Source organism: Coptis chinensis, chromosome 9, assembly GCF_015680905.1.
Source record: "Coptis chinensis isolate HL-2020 chromosome 9, ASM1568090v1, whole genome shotgun sequence".
Taxonomy (NCBI): Eukaryota; Viridiplantae; Streptophyta; class Magnoliopsida; order Ranunculales; family Ranunculaceae; genus Coptis; species Coptis chinensis.
This window is the reverse complement of record NC_141464.1, coordinates 81,897,351-81,917,934: the sequence shown is the minus strand read 5'-3', so window position 1 is coordinate 81,917,934 and position 20,584 is coordinate 81,897,351. Positions and strand designations below refer to the sequence as shown.

General features: G+C 36.7%; 2 protein-coding genes, 1 long non-coding RNA gene and 1 pseudogene across 5 annotated transcripts in view; 2 read left to right on the top strand and 2 right to left on the bottom strand.

Moving 5' to 3' along the window:
• Window positions 1-252: 252 nt before the first annotated feature.
• Window positions 253-4,045, bottom strand: LOC147478685 (pyruvate dehydrogenase E1 component subunit beta-like; annotated as a pseudogene). The gene is made up of 4 exons (XR_015208668.1): window positions 3,793-4,045; window positions 3,604-3,719; window positions 3,479-3,513; window positions 253-1,454 (listed from the first exon to the last, which is right to left on the bottom strand). The product of XR_015208668.1 is annotated as a pyruvate dehydrogenase E1 component subunit beta-like (transcript).
• Window positions 4,046-5,309: 1,264 nt separating this feature from the next.
• LOC147478684 (uncharacterized) lies at window positions 5,310-9,500 on the top strand. Its single transcript, XM_086584626.1, has 5 exons — window positions 5,310-5,842; window positions 6,434-6,545; window positions 7,410-7,502; window positions 8,517-8,714; window positions 8,929-9,500. The coding sequence occupies exons 1-5, from the start codon at window positions 5,523-5,525 to the stop codon at window positions 9,160-9,162; spliced, it is 957 nt and encodes a 318-aa protein (XP_086440752.1). The 5' UTR covers window positions 5,310-5,522; the 3' UTR covers window positions 9,163-9,500.
• Window positions 9,501-11,203: 1,703 nt separating this feature from the next.
• The window catches only part of LOC147478680 (putative hydrolase C777.06c), a 49,712-nt gene continuing 40,331 nt past the window's right edge, over window positions 11,204-20,584 (top strand). Inside the window, exons 1-10 of one of the 2 annotated variants that reach the window (XM_086583935.1) lie at window positions 11,204-11,422; window positions 11,513-11,648; window positions 11,723-11,850; window positions 12,664-12,811; window positions 12,903-13,008; window positions 14,638-14,696; window positions 14,843-14,878; window positions 14,956-15,065; window positions 15,206-15,267; window positions 15,366-15,869. In XM_086583935.1, the coding sequence (XP_086440061.1) occupies window positions 11,241-11,422; window positions 11,513-11,648; window positions 11,723-11,850; window positions 12,664-12,811; window positions 12,903-13,008; window positions 14,638-14,696; window positions 14,843-14,878; window positions 14,956-15,065; window positions 15,206-15,266 (966 nt within the window). In that variant the 5' untranslated portion in view covers window positions 11,204-11,240 and the 3' untranslated portion in view covers window position 15,267; window positions 15,366-15,869. Of the gene's footprint in view, window positions 11,423-11,512; window positions 11,649-11,722; window positions 11,851-12,663; window positions 12,812-12,902; window positions 13,009-14,637; window positions 14,697-14,842; window positions 14,879-14,955; window positions 15,066-15,205; window positions 15,268-15,365; window positions 15,870-20,584 lie in introns of those variants that run through there. The other variant, XM_086583936.1, reaches the window with a different exon arrangement.
• On the bottom strand, window positions 11,440-14,629 carry LOC147478683 (uncharacterized). Its single transcript, XR_015208644.1, has 2 exons — window positions 14,399-14,629; window positions 11,440-14,352 (listed from the first exon to the last, which is right to left on the bottom strand). It is a non-coding gene; the product is annotated as an uncharacterized LOC147478683 (long non-coding RNA).

Below are 20,584 nucleotides of genomic sequence, written 5' to 3'. Positions count from 1 at the left end.
GCTATGTCACTCCAATGTTTTGTGACAGTCAGACAACCTCATATAATTTGCGAGCAACACAATTCCCTCTGCAGTGAACGTAGTGAGCAAGTCCGAAGATGCAAAGTTGGTGCAAATATTGACATTGACATAGATTGAGATCACCCAATGGCAAAAGCCTACTTCTCATAATAAGATAGGGAAGAAAATGTCAGAGAAAAGTATTACAAGTGGTGTAATTAGATTCACACTAATAGAGAAAACAAAGAAAACTTTCAAAAAGGAAAAGCTTCGGGTGATTTTATTTGCCCAAGAAGAAGCATATAGGAAAACAGTATTGAAGGACATTAATAAGATAGAAATAGTAAAGCTTCTACACTGATAAAGTGACAAGATGCCAACTATGATGGCTGAAGAACAAAAGTCAGAAAAAGGTACACAATATCTCAACTGAACCTACAACACATTGACATACCGCTGCAGTTGCTGCTTTTGCTGGTTTATCACTGGCACAGCTGCTCAACAGCAGTCACTATCTGGGCAGGTTGAACTACAGTCACATCTTCCAGAGTCCCTGCATACGGTGTTGGCACATCCTGTGACGACAGGCACCTGATTGGGGCATCCAAGTAGTCATAAAAGTTTTCGGTGATAGCAGCCGTCAAACTGGCCCCAATTCCACCAGTCCGCATGCACTCCTCCACGATCAGTACACGGTGCGTCTTCTTAATTGAATTCCCAATAGTGTGCAAGTCAAAAGGTTTCAGGGACCTGATATCAATAACCTCGATCATATCCGTTGTTCACAAGTGTCTTTACAGCCTGCATCACATGGTACCTCATGCGGGGAGTAGGTGAGGATCGTGACATGCTCTCCGGGTCTCACCATCTCAGCCTCTTCCAATGAACATACATATTCTTCATCTGGGATACTCTCTTTGAGGTTGTAGAGCAGCACATGCTCAAACAGTATAACTGGATTCTCACTCCGAATGGCAGCCTTCATCAGGCCCTTGGCATTATAAGGGGTTGAGCAGGCAACCATCTGGATTCCAGGAATTGACTGGAAATAAGACTCAAGTCTTTGTGAGTGCTCTGCCCCAAGCTGACGTCCGACACCTCCAGGCCCACGGATGACAACAGGGATGGTGAACTGACCTCCTGAGGTGTAGTGTAGCATGCCACAATTGTTTGAGATCTGGTTGAAAGCCAAAAGAAGGAAACCCATGTTCATACCCTCGATGACTGGCCTAAGTCCACTCATAGCAGCCCCAATGCCCATACCTGTGAAGGAATTCTCAGCAATGGGAGTATCAAGAACCCTGAGATCTCCAAATTTTTTGGCAAGGCCTTTTGTCACCTTGTATGAACCTCCATAATGACCGACATCTTCACCCATGACGCATACACGGGGATCTCTATCCATCTCTTCTTCAAGTCCTTCTTGAAGAGCTTCAAAGAGCAAGAGCTCGTGCCTGCATAGGACCAGTTAAACCCAATCATATTTCCTAACATTTTTCAGAAGGAAATCTTCAAAATTGCAAGACAAGGATGCGAAAAATAAAAAATAAAAAGCGCAAATATGATAAGCAAACAGAAGAGGTAACAAAAGGCAGGACCATGTAATCTGGCTTATCTGATCTTTTCTTTTTATCTCTTTTTCTTTCCTCGAAAACTAAAATTTCATTTGGTGAGAGAAATTGCAAAACTGATCTGGCATCATAACTATGACACCCCAACTAGGTTGCCACCCCTACATCCAACTCATCCTTTACCATCTTTTGCTTACTTAACAAGCCACTTAGGTCAGCCGTAAGCTATACAACCAGAAAGAAGACGACAAGAAAAGAACATTACATCGTTAGGTTACAAAACAGTTGCACACAAAGTCTTGAAATCTCATCAGCCTAAGTGCTGAGTTACTGGCTGCCCATTCGTATACCAGTCCCTTGACATTAACAGTGATTGAGTGCAGTTCGCCAATCTAGATGTCATGATGTCTTACAGGATCAGGGAGAGGTCATTTTCATCATAGAAGGCAGTTTTTCTTGTCTGGAAAAATTGGTATTCATTGGAAGGTACCACTCTAACTAACAAAAAATAGTTGTTCAAAGACAATGCATTTTATACATGAAGCTGAAGTTATACACACTATAACTTAAAAAAACAGAAGCAGAGAATCTAAAGCTTTTAAAAATAAACAAAACATGGCTATGAAAGTTGTCTGAGATAACCACATGCATTGCAACTTCAGCTGTTTGGCCGACAAAGGTGCTAGCAAAGGCAAACAAACATTTTTTTTAATGAAAAGGCAATCAAACATTAACTATTGAAGCTACTACTTATTTTTACCCATACACAACCTTTTTATGTCATCTACTTTACATTTTTGAACAGACATGTGATACACATACACTCAATATCATATCATTGGTGGGTAAAACAAAGCACATTACAGAACGAAGAGCAGACTTTAGACCACAGCATTGTAATTTGTGCTTAATGGATCTTAATCTTCATTCTTCAGCTACCAAAAATGATTTTGTGGAGTTGAAAAGCAAAGGAAACACAAAATGGCCACCAAAACATTAAAAATAGTCTGTTTGATGAATTATTCAGCATATCAATGAGACCAATACATTATGCAGACAAAAATCGATGAGCTCAATGGGTAAAAATATTACAAAGAAAAGAAAAAAAAACAAAATCAGGAACGCTCAACACTCAGTGTACTCTGAGAATACAGCAGTAGGATAATATTATAATAATGAAGGGAAGTTGCTTATGATGGCTTGAGTGTGTAAAGAATCAGTATTAAGCGTTTGTGCCAGTTGGCTGCTCAGATAGGGCACGAGAAGGGCCAAAATGAAGTAGAACTTAGTAAAAAATGAAATGGAGATACTCGTTACAATTCAAAACAATGTCAGGATTTGTCTACACGAAACTGAATGGTGAAACAAAACTATATTACACCGTGATCAGAAAACAACCAGCGAACCATCTCAACGCAACTGGGAAGAGGCTTATCAGATAATGTGTGCCTAGTATCCAACATACATAGATTAAAAAGAACATAACTTCAACAAAGAATTAATACATTATCTAGAATCTAATGTACACTCACACTGGACTAGCATCAGCAAAGAATTGTTGTTACACAAACAGGACCATTCAGCTGAAAAAAGGTGGTATTCTACGACATCCATTTATTCACAAACACCATATTCGATGTGGAACAAGCAAATCATGGAATAAATTATCTAGTGGCTTCTCGTCACAGCACTCACATATAAATATAAGAACAGTATGTATATATAATGAGGTTTCATGGGGTATATAGAATACAAGCATCATAATAACCTGATCCTAATAACAATACTTATTCATTATCAAGAAAAAGCTTAGATATAATCATGTCACACATATATACAACAAGTTATAATCTAAACAAACTTGGCAATTATGAAACAAATAAAAGCCAAAATGTAACAAGCATTACCCCGACTTAGTCTTCGTAGACGCATCGGCCTTTTCCTACAAACATATCAAAACTTCAAAACATCAAAACTCGAAAAATCGAAACAAAAATTATTCAAAAAAAAAAAAAAAGTTGATAATATTAACTGCAACAGCACTTGTAACAAGCTTTGAATCACTCTCAACAACTTTCGGGCTCATCCCAAATGCAGTTTCCTTCCCATTATTAAATCTACATGCAACAATTTTCCCCTTCTTACTCTCTGTAACAACAACAAAAAAAACATCAAAAAACATAAAAAAAAACAACGCCCAAAGTTCTAAAACACAACAAACCTGAGAATGAGATTGATTTGGGTGAAAAAAGAAGAGATCTTTTAGTAGTGGAATTAACAGAACTTAAAGAAACAGTAGCTGCTGCAGCAATGGTTTGAGAAACTGCAGACATCGTTGAAAAGAGAAAGTTGTTTAGAATGAGAGAAATGAGGATGGGGAAATTAATAAGGATTTAAGAGTAATGGGAAATGAAAGATGGGCGGAGAGATTGAGGTGGTGAAGAAAGAAACAGGGAAAATGAGAGTTGGGCCAGTTGTTGTTTATTGTAGCTGGCTTTTTAATTTTTTTTGGCATAATAAATATCGCCCATCTCAAATCTGTTTTTTTTTTTTGGTATTAGGTGTGACTTCCGTAGTAACCAAAGTACCTAACCGTAAGTCCGTAACTATAAATGAATTTTGGCGAGATGTCGTAAATTTCAGGTCTTTTAAATTTCGACATAAAAGTCTAGAAACTGTGCAGTTTAAACATTAAACGGGAGCAAAATCTGAAATAATTGGGGATTAATCGGAATTAATCGCCTTAATTAACCTATAATATATATGTCATATATAAGTGATATAACAAACTAAAACAAAATAAAATAAAAAAACTACAAGCCTGAGTGGTGGAGCGCTAGCTGGCCTAAGAGTTTTCTTTGGTGGTTTTTCATTTTTTACGATTTTGATTATTTCTTCGGTGAAGTGAAACGTTTTCAATATATAGATTCGCGGGCTTTTCTTTTTAAGGGTTTTTTGTTGGCTTAAAAAAAAAAAAAACTATAAACCTATTAATCAGCATTTTTTTATACTGATTTTCCGATTAAACGAAAAAAATCGCCCGTTTTATGGCACCCGTTCAGGCCTCTAAATTTTTTCTTGATCGGATCGATCGAGGAGCGCATAGCGCTTATCCGCCGATTAATAGGCGTTTAAACTACCCAGCCTAGAAACTAATATATTGTCATAGCAGTGGGGCGTGAACGAGAATTATAAAGGCATATAGAGTAGAGAGAGAGAGAGAGAGAGGGAGAGATTGAAAAGGCGTAGAGAGGGAGATGGAGACGAAGAAAAAAGATAAAGACAGAAATAAACCAATCGAATGACATTTTGACCACATACCCCCTTCAGCCCAGAACGTTCCCTCCGCTCACTTGACCTATGCAAATTTTGGAGTTAACAATAGTTCAACTTATTAATTTCATATTTGAGAAGTCAAAAATTGTCCAAAATATGGTCGAGCCAATCTAGAACTTCTCTGCGTACGTGTGTCAAAAGCCCTCCTTATTCTCGTTCTCCTAATTTGATCACAACACTCAATTATGAGTGGATTGTTGGGTGCCGCCTAAGTAGATATTTGGTGCCACCAAATAGTTGAAGTACCTATAAATGGGTTGCATAGTACAAAAAAATATGAGGAATTGGCATTTAGTAGATGCATTACAATGCTGGTAACTTGGTATATAAACCAGCATACCCACATTCATATTCCCAACTTTTTGGATAAAAAAAAACTCACGCTTCTGTTACTTTATACTGTTTGTACTTTCCACTTTCCACTTTCCACTTTGACAGTTTCCACCTTTGACTATTTTAGTATTCACTGCATACACTTTACAGTTGCAAAAGCCTGCAATTTTGCTTAAAACAGACACTACCAGAATTTTCAGTACCAAACTATGGATAGATTCTGTCATTCTGAGATAGATTTGCTACCGAGAAAAAAAGGATAGAGATAGATAGAGATTAAAAATGGAGATATTCTTCCTTCTAAGTTCCATAATCTACAACACACTTCTTTCCCTCACACTTTCCCTTTTCCTTCCATTCCAATACATTTACCACCTCATTTTCCAATCTAAACAAGAAGAAGGCCAAAATCCAGTATTGGTCTTTTACCAAGGCTCAGTTTACCATGAAAGAAAACGCCCAGTTCGACACGCCTTTCGATATGATGTTCGTTATGCATTACTTGATCTTGATGGTGGTCCCAACACTTTACCTTCTTCTTTCTTTGAAAACCATCTGTCTGCTCAACAAGCTAGACAAATCACCATCACCACTGGTCCAGTGTAAGTACTTCATACCCCTCCTTATTTTATAGTTTTTTTTTTTGATTGGCAAGCCTGTTTTAAATGAGATCAGTAACTTTTGATGCTGGCGGGGTTCGAGCCCCAGACCTCTGGTATCATCACCCAAAGGTTTTACCGACTTTGCTAGTCGACACCTGCTCCTTATTTTATAGTCATTGAGTCATTGCATTATGTTTGAGATTATTTATATTCAATTTTCGCTTAGTTTTAATGTTTAAGATCGTTCAATGTGTTCTGTGGATTGAATGAAATGTAGGAAACGTGTGGATTGAATTTAAGTACCATTTTCCAAATGTTGTTGTAAGGGACCATTTTGGTTGAAATTAGATACTGAAATACTCAATGACGATTAGAAAACGAGATAGTTCATATTGTTAGCGATTGTCTAGTATTGTGGAAGTGTAGACCCAACTATCCACAAGTTATGATTGTAAATGTGTAATTGTTCACTTTGGAATTGTTATAACTCTCAGGGATAAAATATTCTGAATGGAATATTGTATATCATTTGCGAAGTGTATTTTATGTTTTGAGAACTTTTAAGTATTTTACAAGCTCTGTGTTATACAGGTTTCTTTTGACAATACCCCCTAGTGTCGGATATGAACAGAATCCATTGAGTGTGTATTACTGTTATGATATAGAAGGATCTGCTACACGCTTGAAGAAGTGCATTGCCGAGGTATGGAGTTCATGTGCTTCTTTTCATGAACTATAATGTAGGGATGTAGCTTTAAGATCAAACTCGATTAGTTCAAATTCTTAGCCTGCATGTGTGTGCACCCTGTCTGGGAGATTATAATTCCCAGACTGAAACCTTTTATCTACTTGTAGAAACCTTTTACTATTGATCACATTTTCTATCTGAATAGTCCTTCACTCAACTCGATATGTTTCCTGTACTGTAACTTTAGGGATTTTTTTCCCGTCTGTTTTTAACTAAATTCGAAAAACGATGAAACGATCTAATACTTCTGCCTCAAACAAAGATGGTATCGAAATTCTGTTAGTAGAATAAATGTCAAAAGAGAGATGATCCTTACCTTGCGTGTTGCTTCCTCTTAATCTGGATTCCAAAATAGTGTATTGGGTAAAGAGGGTCAAAATGAGATATGAAGACGACAAAATCCCTTGTGCTAAGAAATATATAGCAGGAATGTCACTAATATGAACTCGGTGGTATTTTGAGGTACTGTGTGAGAGGATAATCAGTATGCTGCTAAGGCCAATATAATCAACCCAATGGTCATTGTATTGAAGGACTAGTAGAATCAGATTTTTCTTGTTCTTTTTTTTTTCATTTTTTCAATAACTCTAGTCGGCTTGAATTTAATGTTGTATGAATGGTTTCATATTGAGGTACTAGTATAGTTTGTTTTAAGACAAATTAAATCCTTCATAGCAGTCACTACGACTTAATGCACAATACCTACAAAAATGTCTAGTAAGATTGCTGTCACTACAAGGTCTTATTTATTGATGGCTTTATTTACTGTTACAGGATATTTAGTGTTTCACTCACTACATCTATTGATCTTCTTCTTAGGTAACAAACACACCATGGGGTGAAAGAGTGTCTTTTGTTTTCAATCCAGATTCAGATTTAGTAGCAAAACCGTTGCATGTCAGTCCTTTCATGGTACAGCTCATTACAACTTTTATCTCGGTTATCCTTGTTATTTTGCTCTTTGATATGCTGTTTCACTCTCTATGTTGTATGATGCATGTAATACACATCCTTTTTCCATAATAAAAGGCAAACCAAACAAGTAGTTGACTTTTCGTTTTTCCTTATTTTCCTTTTTTTTCCCGTTTAAATACATCTTATGCATGGTAGCACCTATAAAGCATGGCTGTTCCCCCTCCCGATCTCCTCATATGAATGAACACATTGCTCAAGTTTTTTATGTCTAACACATGCATATAAAATGACACTGATCAACACAACTGTGTCTTATTTGCTGTCTGAAAACTATAATACATGTTTGATTGGTTGTTTGCTTTTGTGCTTATTATGTTTTCCTTCTATGAGATTTTGTTCTTCTCTATAGTCTATCGATCTATCTTTATGTACCTAGTCTGGATCCCTTTGACATCCTTTTCAGGTACTCGATCATACTACCTTTTCTAATGGTCTGAAATGAACGTGCCTATCTTGTAAAGTCCAAGATTGAGGATGGGCATTATTTTGTCTCATTCCAAATATGAGAAACCGTGGGTCATAGAATATCCAGAAGCTCATCCCTGTGATTTGAAGTATACAATGCAAGGAAGATATTCAAGATTAGGGTTCAAATTAGGAGTCTGGGCTTTTGGAGGCCCTTTTCTAGGTTAACATATTCAACTTTTAACTCTAAACAATTTGAAGGTTTCTCCAATTGGTTGTTCATGTATCACGCTCCTCGCAAAAGCTCCCTCCCCCTATTTTTTGTGTTTAAGTCAATTTCAGCTTGTCCTTAATTATTTTGTCACTTGTATTATTAGTAAAAGCAACAAGATAACCTTACGAGGGCTGTTCCTATGTTTGTTCTTACTTATTATAAACAAATGAGTGCAAGTACGTGCATACACGTTTGGGATTTAAGTTGAGTTCTTGCTTTATGTATTTTAGATTGATGTAAGCATGACACCATACTCCTGGGCATAAGTGCAGGATATGCTGGGAAACTGGAGCATGAGAGCCAATGAGCCTGGTGATAATCTCTTCTTAGCCATTTCAGTTGAGCACCCCAAACTTGGCGACTTCTTCACAGCTACTTTGACAGCGAGGAAAGTATCCTCGGGGGCACCCAGTCCGTCAATATTCTTTTGGATGATGCCTCAAAAAGTGGCTCTTGGGATATACTGGCAGGTAATGTAATAATGACTTGCAACATCTTTGCATTTTATATGATTTTAACTATATCTCACAATTCTACTTTGACACAATATTGCCAATAGAGGTGAAACTTGTATTCACTCAACTGACTTCACTGATGGTTTTTGCTTCCTAAATTGAGTGTTTAGCCTTTGAGTAGTTTGAGATTGGAATTAAATGTCCATTTTTTGTTCTTCTGTTTCTTTAGGCTCTCAAGCTCTGGTGGAATAATGTTCAATTCATGCAACATCCTAGGTATTTCTATCCGAAATACAGAGAGGAGGCTAGATTACGTAATAGGATACTACAATGTTGTCAGACACCTGAAGAGAATGAGAACAGTCGTGTTAAGGTTGACAGGAGCCATTCAAATGGGTTGGCAGATGGAGATATGGTTGGTCGTTGGTGTGTGTGGAGAGATGCTCAATGGCCATGGAATTGAGTACTCTGACTGTTAGGATTCCAAGTCCACTAGTGTTATTGAGAGCTTGGCCATAAAGAATGCGAAAGAGCACTAAAATCTTAGTAGCTTGACAAATGCCATGCACCAATTTTGGGCTGCTTATCCAAAAACAACAGGTGACGCCATGGAGTTTTCCATAAACTTGTGCAGGTTCATAGTTTTCTATATTGTTTTGTATGTAAGTTTGTTCATTGATATCTTATTGCCAAACAATTGAGTCGTTCTTATATATTATTTTCCATTGATTATGCTTCATTCGCTTGAATATATTGATCTGTAAGGCTGTAACAATGGGAGTTATTTGTTCTTTTTCTATCTGTCCTTTTTTTAGGACTTCTCTCTTGAGACTTCATTCTAGACCACCTACGCAAATCACATTCTAGACCAATGTTTATTCTTCTTCTTGTCAGTTATGGTGTTGGTGAGATTAGTATAGTACCTAGCACTATTCCAGTTCTTCATTCTTACATTGTTCCTCTCTTTCCACGCTTGTGAGTTGTGACTTAGTAGATCATCTCACACCTGCTCCATCTTCTTGTAGAGACTGGTCGGACCTCCAGGATCATATTTTACATTTAGTTGAAGGTAGGTTAATTGACGTCAAAGATGTAATACACTTTGGGGCTGTTTGCAAGCAATGGCGTAGTTCTGTTTATACTGAACTTGGAGTTCAATTACACCGCCAAGTTCCTTTAGTTATGCTTCCTAGCCAAGTGATCGAGTAGCGATGGACCAGCTCGAAGTTTGTACAGCGTCTCACTAGAAAAATAACTTGGCGGGTGACAGTTCTTGGACCAAACACCAAACTAGACTTGGCCCGTGGCACCATGGAAGATGTTATTTTCTTTGGCAACCAGTTTTACTACTATATTGATGGCGTTGGGGGCGTCTTTTCTTGTGATCCTAATGGTCCCAAACTGCTAAGGCTCCCACGTTGCCCAGCTTGTTGCATTGGTGCTAAAAGCATGTATCTCGTTGAATCATCTGGGTGATTACAGATGACAATGGTTATTATGACGATAATAATTGTGATTGTGATGATGGTAATTATGATGATGATGATGATAATAACACGATATAAATATTGATATAAATAATTATGTTATTTAATAATAAGTTAAATAAAAACATATATTTAAGGTTGTAAATTATATTTTTGTATTATTTATAACATTAAATACTATAAAAACTACATATTACACTAATAAATAAAATTTAGAATATATAAATGAACATTTTGAGTTTTATATTTTTTATTTCGATCCAGTTTGGTTCTAGTTTGTGTTTTTTGTTTAAAAAACCATTTGATTCCGATTCTAAATGGTCCGATTTTGTTAGTACTCATTTTTAAACGGTTCCTAAAAATAAAAACCGAAACCATAATTTTTTCTACGGTTCTGGTTCTGGTTCCAGTTCCAGTTCCGGTTAAATAGGTACCCATCGACACCCTTACTTCTCCTCAAGTTAGCAATTATGACAAGTGTTCTAAAAATCAGTCTAGCAGTCTCTAAGCGGACTGATTAGGTGGGCTAGGCGGACTAATCAGCCTCTAGGCGGTCCAGTCATTTTTTTTTTAATAATTAAATGTTGAAAATTATAGACCCATGTAGACTTAAGACTTGAATGAGTTTAAAAGACTAAAGTCTAATGTAAATTATATGCTACTATAAGAAAGATTATATTTTTATCTGAAGTCAATATTCTTCAACTATTACGTATTTTTATAATAACTATCTTTGTTTGTGTTTATTTTTTGAGTTATAGTAAATGATTTTCTTCATTTCTTGTAATATAGGCGCTCTCCCACTGCCCGACTACCACCTAGTGTTTTATAGAGCACTGATTATGATGGATCCATTTGAATGACATGGGTTCTTATCACTTATCAGGCGCATATATTGAAATACGGCCCATATGTTATACTCCCCGATTCATTTGGACTTAAGCCCAGGCCCAACCCATTAACACCCTACTATAAATACACGTTGGTTTTCCACTTTTCAACACCCCATTTCTTTTTTCTCTGCTCTGGAAAACCAAAAAAACCAAAAAAAAAAATGGAGAACGCATCAAACATTTCAGAAAACGGAAAATGTGATTCTTCATCATTAATATTCTTAGGAACAGGTTGTTCAAGTGCAGTTCCAAATGTCTTATGTCTAATCCAACCTTCAAATCCACCGTGTCAAGTTTGTACCCAATCTCTCTCTCTCCCTCCACAACAAAACCCAAATTACAGGTCATCATTTCTTTCTAATTAATTTATTTTACTATAATTAGATTCAGATCTACGTGGCAAATGATGTAATAATATTTTTTACGATGACAGGTGTAATACGTCACTACTTATTGACTACTGTAATGATGACGGTCAACACAAGTATATTTTGATTGACGTTGGTAAAACATTTAGAGAGCAAGTTTTACGGTGGTTTACGTACCATCAAATTCCACAAGTTGATTCTGTAAGTGTTGCTATAAATATTATATTATATAGTTTTGGGGATGGGTAAAAAAAAATTATTAAATGTTTTTACAGATAATTTTGACGCATGAACATGCTGATGCACTACTTGGACTAGATGATGTACGGGCAGTACAACCATTTAGTCCTACTAATGATATTCAGCCTACTCAAATTTATCTCACACAGTATGCAATGGACAGGTGCTTTTTTTCGATATATTTGTTATGTTACTTCAGCATTGTAAGATATGCGTATCCAGCACTATGTTTTTTAGTTGTGATAATTCTGTTAAGGTTACCAAGATACCGATACGAAGTAGTAAGGAGACAGTAGTTAGTGGAATAACTAATAGGACTGCTAACCCTGGGTACAAACTAGTTAGTGAAATAACTAATAAGAAAATGCTAGAAAACCGCTATAAGGTGTGGACCAATGTTAGGTTGCAAAGATCAACATTGAAACATTGAGAGATGAAGAGTAAAATGAGGATGGAGGGTAATCAGTTGATTGGGAGGAGAGAAAGAGAGGGTGATTGGGGAGTTTTGGCGTAGTCTAATTGTGGGGAAAAAAGAAAGAGAGGAGAGGAGAGGGGAGGAGAGGAAAGAAAGTGTGACATTCACTTTTTGATGACGGATAGACATTTAAATTTGGTCCCCTTAACCCAAGAGACCTCCTAACGTCGGTCAAACATAACCATTAGCTTACCTCAGCCAATTGAAAAATCAGGACTAGACCAAAGTTGAGTTGCATTTAGAAAATATAATGAGTTGCATCGCAGGCTGTTTTTTTTTAATGCTTATTGTTAGCATTACTTATTACTAGATCTACTAGCATGACTGCATCAAACAAATTGAACCCTTCCAGGATCTCGATTGGTTAAAAACAACAGGGTGTTACTTGAATTCTATTTTGTTTGTCTGTGCTTCATTCTTTACTCAACCACGTTTTGTTGTTGAGCTGTATCGTCTTTTATGACATCCTTATTGACATTGTGACTTGTATCTTTGAAACAGTGTTGCTGAAAAGTTCCCCTACTTGGTTCAGAAAAAACTTAAAGAAGGCCAAGAAGTGAGGCGAGTTGCACAACTTGAGTGGAATATAATCAAGTCCGATATTGAGGAACCATTTACCTCATCAGGCCTACAGTTTGTTCCTTTACCAGTACTTGCTCTGATTCTGTCATTCTTGGATGTTTTGAGTTTACCTTTTCTCCCTATTTACTTTCTCAATAACTGCTTATATGCTTATACAGGTGATGCATGGTGAGGATTATATTTCATTGGGCTTTCTTTTCGGGGCAAGATTCAGAATTGCATATGTATCTGATGTTTCACGCTTCCCCGCAAACACTGAACATGGTACTCCTTTTTTTCCCGTCCATATTATCCTTCTTTATATTGCGTAAGACTACTGACCATGTATGGAACAACATTGCCTGTGTATCACATGGACCAGGCAATCCTGGGGAAAAAACTGAAGTTGGAATCTCTAGGGACCAATCCAAGCCAGGCTATTGCTTTTACCTCTACCTCTAGGGCTCTCGGTTCTCTGTTGTTCTTTAGTTTTTGTTTCTGGATTCACTTATGACACACAGGCTAAAATAAACGAAAGAATTATTAACTTAAGCAAAAGTAGCCAAAACATAATAACCCATCAAAAACATGCTACGGCAAGATAGACCTTTAAATAAATACAATGTCCTCAAAAGGCACCACATCCTTTATCTCTTTGCAGGTTCCAAAAATGAAATAGAAGGCCCTTGATAGAGAATTTATGTGTACCTAATTGCTTATACACTGACACTTTCAAAGTGCCTTTAGGTCCACTTAAGAAAACCCGCACGAGGATTATCCTCTTGCCTAGAACATCTGTCAAAGAGGGCCAACAGGATTATGACCAATAAACTGAGAGAAGCCCTACATGAGGCAATATTGAAAAAAAAAAAAAAGCTTTTATAATTTGCATTTTTTTTCCCCGCTAAAGGGTAATTGTATTAGATAGCAAAGAAATTACATTTTACATCTTGTGAGTGTCCTGAGTAGATCACTCCAACATATATATATTTAAGAAATAAGTCTAAAGTAGGTAGAGTATTGATTCTCTACTCTGTGTACAAAACTAGGCCTGTTTTCCCACCATTGCTTCTGTCCATTTGTTAAGGTTGCTCCTTTCTTTGCACTCAAGTCTAAATTTGCTTCCCTCCATGTGCTTGTGAGAACTATACATGCCTTTCCTTTGATCCTTTCCCAGTCAGCTTTTACTTTCCAGTGCACTGAGTTGGTTTGAAATGCTTTGATTGCTGCAGTTGAGTCCAACTCCACCCATATTTTTGTGTACCCCATCTCCATTGCTTTTGTTATACCTTCCACTATTGCTCTTGATTCAGCCACATAATTTGTATCGATCCCAGGTCCTCAAATGTAGAATCCAATTACTTCTCCTGTATTCTTCCTAAAGATTGTTCCCCAGCCTGCTGGTCCAGGCACAACCATCCGTATTGACTTTTAGGAAATCAGGTGGTGGAGCAGGCCAGTAACACTTGGGCATCTTTGGTGCTCTTCTCAGCTTATTTCTCAGTCCGAAGGCATGAAGTGTTTCCAGTTCCTAGGTGGTGTTGTCCATGGTGCCACCAGATAGCTCATGTGCTCGTAGTATTGCCCTTTTGATGTGTATTCTTACATGCCCCTTGTCTACCTTCCCACCTAGACTCGTCTATTGGAATTTGCATAAACACATATGTCAGGCAACCTAGACTCGTCTATTGGAATTTAAGAGGCTTGGTGGGCTTGGGTATAAAGGAGGGTTCAGCAAATGAGAAAGCTTGGATACTCTGGGTAGTAATGGAATAGCGTTTTTATGAAGCCCTTAGATATAACAAGAGTAACAATGGATGTTCATAACCTTGGATTTGATATAGAGCAATCAAGTAATCTTGATTTGTATTTATCTTTTTCTTTTATTTTACCAAGGCAGTTTTGCTTCTGCAGTTATTTTGAAAACTGGAGCTGGACAATTGGATCTTCTAATCTTAGACACACTTTATAAGGTCAGTCTAAATAACAGCCTTAGATTCAATGCCTACTTAAAATGGAGTACCTTTGTTTTTTTTTCTTAAATAGATGTTCTCTTTTAAAATTTGGTCTTTAATATTTTTCTCATGTTCTTTTTGCATTTTTTGGCCGGTTTGTCTAGACGGGATCACATAATACTCACTTCTGCTTGCCTCAGGTTAGTGCTTCTATACATTACTCTCCTTAGAACACTTAAAGTCACAAAATTTTTTGAAGTCACATTTTTTTTTTCAGACATTGGATGCTGTAAAAAGATTATGTCCAAAACGAGCTCTGCTAATCGGAATGACTCATGAGTTTGATCACCACAAGGACAATCAGGCCCTTACAGAGTGGTCTAGAAGGTAATAGCCATGTCCTTATTACCTACCCAGGTCATAACCTTTTAGTTTCAATACAAAACTCTTAAAAGTATAAACTGGTTATCTTGCCCTTTCTGAACTTCTGAAGGCTGAATTCTTTTCCCCTAAATTTCTTTGTTTAGAGAAGGAATCCTCGTTCAACTTGCTTATGATGGTTTAAGAATTCCTATCGACCTCAAATGAGGTAAAAGCCTGTTTTTAATTAACCTAGCTAAGCTGGTAATGCATCAGGATATTCAAGCTGCTCTGTATCTTACACAAGTTTACCTATTATCTTTGTAGGTTTGAATGTTTGATTGGGAGAACACCACCAAAAGCTTAATTCTGTTACTGATACTGATACTCATATTCCTGTATGGCTCCAACATCATGTTTTCTTGGAGCATCTATTGTTTGAAAGGCTCAGAACAATCTTTGAATCAATGATTAGAAAATGCATCTCACTCAAAACCCAGTATATGCACGAGAAATCGGGGATATGATGGTAGAATCATGCTGGATTAATTCAGGTGATCATGCAAACTTTTCTGAGTCCCACAAGAGTTCCGAAGATTTGTAATAATTGTATTTCCACCATGGAGACCATTAGATCATTTTGTTTTTGTATTTCGTTATACTATGAATTGTAGTTACTGGAGTTGCTGCCGTTATCAGTTATATGGTACTTGAATTGTAGTTACTGGAGTTGCTGCTGTTATCAGTTATATGGTACTTTTAGTGGTCACATAATATGACTATATGAGAAACCTTTGATGCAACCCCTTTGCAATACATGGGATTTCCTCACTCTGGTTTTATTTCACTATATCCTTATAAGTGCACTCACTATGTCCTTTGTTAGAGTGTGTCCCCTCGTACAATCTAAGATTCGAGTAGCATATTTGAGGGCTACCAGTTTGGTTCTTAAGTCTCTCTTGCCGAAATAAAACTTAGCTTGGACTGATAATAGTGCGTGACCAAAACTTGTGTTGTGGCTATTGAGACTAAGGGTCGTTTGTTTTTCTGAGCCTATGAATGCTGAATGCTGAATGAATGGCTCATCCTCTGAATGCTAAATGCTGATTGCTGAATTCTAAAAACATGTTTGTTTTACGTTAGAATAACCTTACAGCTCAAGGTGAATATAAATCATTAGGACAATTTTACTCATGCTATCTATTTTAAACACTAACTTGATTTCTTGTTAAACAAAATATATATTATATTTGAGGAGAAGAGATGGATTATCGAAAAAAATAAATGATAAATAAATTTATTTAAAATATGCTTTCACAAATATATTTTAACAGTTTATTTTCATATTTTGTTTATTTTCAGAATATATATATGTAATTCTATTTTTAAAAAAGTGGATATCATTCACCCAAAAAATGAAAAACCCGTGGCCGCCAACATCAAATTTTGAAGAACTTATTTTGAAGCCATAAAAAATCAAGGTAGGAAAGTATATGGGTTCTTAAGAAAAGGCAAGAAGGGACTTTCTTGTTTCAAGTATTAAATTGACATTCGGAAGAAATTTTGGTCTTTGAATCTTTGAATGCTAAAAGTAACACTGAATGCTTAAACTACTTCAAAAAACAAACAAGTTTTGAACCTCTGAATGCTTAAAACTTAAGTTTAAGAGGCTCTGAATGCTGAATTCAAAAAAAAACAAACAACCCCTAAGCGACCTCGCAAGCAAATTATTATTGACCCTTGGCTATTTGGATGCGGTCTGCAGATATTTTGCCGATTGATATGGATTCAGATGCAAGTGGCCAGAATGCCAGATATTGTAACAATAGCAACAATCACATGCTGCATCACTCTAACGTCTTGACCTACCATACAACCAACACTTAACCAGTACATGCCATTTTTTGAGGATTAAAACATAGTTTTTGTTTTTATTTTTCTTAAGAAACAAAATTCCAAGCTAGCGTCAAATGTTCCTCTGACGTTGTTGTTCCTACTACAAGAACATTCTTACACTTTTCTCTTCCTAAGCGATTATATTCAGTTCTAGACTTTTAATAATGGATCAGGTAAGGTATCGTAACTTTGTGTGTTGGCCAAACATGTGTATCTAATATTTTTGATATGGACTGAAGTATAATTCCCTTCCCAACTTACATTTCTGATTTCCCATGTGGATAACATTTTTGTTAAAGAAAAAGTTGTGTATTCTCGTGCCTAGCTTTCCTTTCTCTAATTCTTTCCATTCAAAAACTCACATGTGAGTCAAAATGCCTCAAAGATCAACCACTGTTTTCTTGGACGCAAACTTGTCAATCAGGATTTGCTTCCGCTTTTTGGACTTTAAACTCGGTCCTGCCTCATTGTCAACTGGGCGGCCGCGGAGCTGCCCCAATGTTTTTCAAGATAACAGCCCTTTTAACGGGTGGAGCTGAGGAGCTGGAGCTACCGCAGCCCTTGCTAGCAATGTTGGTTGAACTTTTGGAGGGGGTTGAGGCAGTCTAAGAGGGGCACGAGGTCGAGTGCCTACTTCTCAACCTGCTCTTTCTTGACATTCTCTCTCAATCTCATTCTCAGTCTTGAATTCTTGATAGCCTTAAGAGGTTTCTTAACAACCTTTTGCACACTTGCAACAGGATTACCTTTGGTCGTCTATTAGATCCTGGTCTACTACCAACTTCACCATTTTTACTTATCTCCGGCTTTTTAGGCGCAGCATTTTCCAATTTCTCTGCGTTCTCCAAAACCTCTCCTAATGACTCAATCATCTTATTTCTTTCCTCCACATTCTCCGTCTTCTCAATAACCGTTTCCCCATCAAGTTTCATCGGTGTCCAAACCTTAATTGGGATTCATATTAACAATTGGCTGTTCACCCTTAGGTTTCAAAACAGGCCTATGAGCCGGTTTAAGTACAAGATCACTATCATCATCTTTACTACCTCTAAATGTAGCATCCAACGATACCGAATTCCCCTTTTCATCCATAATCAAAATAGTAGTAACCATACACAATTCCATCTATTCCTAACCAAAACTAGTACATCCTTTAATAGCCGAATTCCTCAGCACTAATAACTTATTACATAACCACATGAATTCACTCTCACTACACTTCCTAGACTAGCTAGTGAAGCCATTGAAGACATAATTCTTTAACTCCGCATTAACTAAAATAACTTCTTTATCCACTAGTCTACTTCAAAATATTGAAAAATGCGAAAATCCCAAGTCTCTAAATTTCCTATATTGTTCCAGATCATGCATGCAGACTCTACTAAGAATTTGATTATCTTTATTAGTTACATTCATCTCCATTCTTATTCATTAGTTTCTCCATTCTTATTCATTAGTTTCTCCATTCTTATTCATTAGTTTCGATAACCGCTTTCTAATTAGGCAGAATGTGATTTTGAAAGCTAAAAATATCACAATTTAGAAAAACAGCGATGGATGATCATGTTATATGTTCGCTAGATTGCCGAGAGTTTTTGAGAAGTAGTAGCATTGCGTGTGTTTGCGGATGACAGATTAGAGAAGGGTGTCATGAGCCTCCCAATGAATTTTCATCCCAATGGAAACAAATTAGAAGTATGTAGAACTAAAAATCATACATTGGACGATTTGCACAATTCGATCACACAATAGACCAACATATAGTTAAATTATACTTAACATATTCTACTGGGCTAACAAGGGTAGGCTCTCCCTGTGTCTATTGACTATTATTATTGATGCAGGACATCAAGCATACAACATAGGATACAATCTTTAAGCATTTAATCATATGATACAATCTTTTAGTTGCTAATATTATTGTTTTGAACAAGAATTACCCCTTTGGGGTTTACATACATATATCACATTATCATCTTTTGGACTTGATTTTCTGCTTCATAAGTCGTCAGCCTTGGACATAATAGAAAGCCTACTCGGTCTGGGTTGAAACACTTCTCTTCTTGTTGTTGGTGTTTTATTTCGACGAGATCCCCTCAAGGCTCTTCTTACCAACACCTTTTCCCCAGATACTCGAGTACTTGATTCTGCTGCAACTTTATCTTCTTGATTCTTATTATCTGTTGTGTTCTTCTTTTCTGCTTGAATTTTCTTATGAAACTTACACCTGAACGCACCCGCATGTGTCGATGGAGAGCACATGCAAGTTCTCTTTTGAACTGATGATACTTCAACACAACGCGGTTTCTTTATGCTTGGAGAAGTCGAAGGTGATGGTGATGACGACCCATAAGTAATCAAAACCCCAGAGGGAGGTCGCATTGATAAAACTGAATTTGATCGCTGTTGAAAATATCTACTAGGTAACAAAATAGGACCACTTGTCGCCATTGATTGTTGAAGATGGGGAGAGTTTTTCTTGAACTGTAAGAGTATTTAGGTTTCTAAATTTGTGAACCTAAAGCTTGGCACCAGCGTTTGTTTTATAGGCGTTGGGATTGAATTCGGACTTCAGAAGGGAGTTCTATCAGGTTTCCAATTCGGTATGTTCGTGAATCGTGATTCGTGACCAACAAGTATTCTAAATTTAACGCTATACAAAGGCGGTTCTTGTTTTCCGCGTTATTACTTTATGGGCTTGAGTTTATGGGCCGAATTAAATGTGTACTCGTTTCCATGTTTTGTTACTCAATATTTCTAGGGAGACCGCTTTTATAACCCGTTTTTTGTGACCGGATGACGTGTCTACATCTCTCACCACTCTCTCACGTCCAACAAAAGTACAAAAGAAACCGAGAAATAAAACCAAATCAAATTCGTATTCCTTCTTTGTCTCTCTCGACGCCTCAGCCCACTCTCCTACTAAATATGTTTTCAAAGCCCATCATATACATTAGATTCTTTAGAGTTTAGATTTGCTCAAAATCAACTTACTAGTACACTGCATTGCAGTGGGGCGTGAGCGTAATATATCATTTACTAGTTTTGAGCACGTGGCTACGCCACTTTGCAATTTGCACCGACCAATTTTTTTAAAAAAATTCTTAATACATTTTTGCCCCTAAAACATAACAAATATTAAAATAATATAAAAATAATTATCTTGTAATTGAAGATGCAAAATAAGGACAGAATCGTCCAATAATTTGTATTGACATAGACAACTCAATCAAGAAAGTTAGCCCACGCCATCAATAAAGTAAGTTTCGTCTTTTACCGTTTAGCTCCTAAATAAATCAACTATTACATTTGTATTTAGCTGACTCTTATGTATTTTAAGATAGAAATTGGGGGTATAATCGTCTAAATTGGTGCGAACGGAATTTGCCCTGGCAAACGGCTCACTGGCATGCGCCTCATTACAGAGTAGACTAGATTTGGCTCTTTTTTTTATATATATAATATAATATATTTTATTTATTTATTTATTTCCACGACTTGATTAATTATTTGATAATTAGACAGATAAATTAAGAAAAATAGAGTATATCATTGTCTAGTTTATTGCAATTGTAACAATATTGAATGAATATTTTTGCTAAGGTTATTTTATTGCGTACTTGAACCAACAGTCGTGTATTAACATGTGT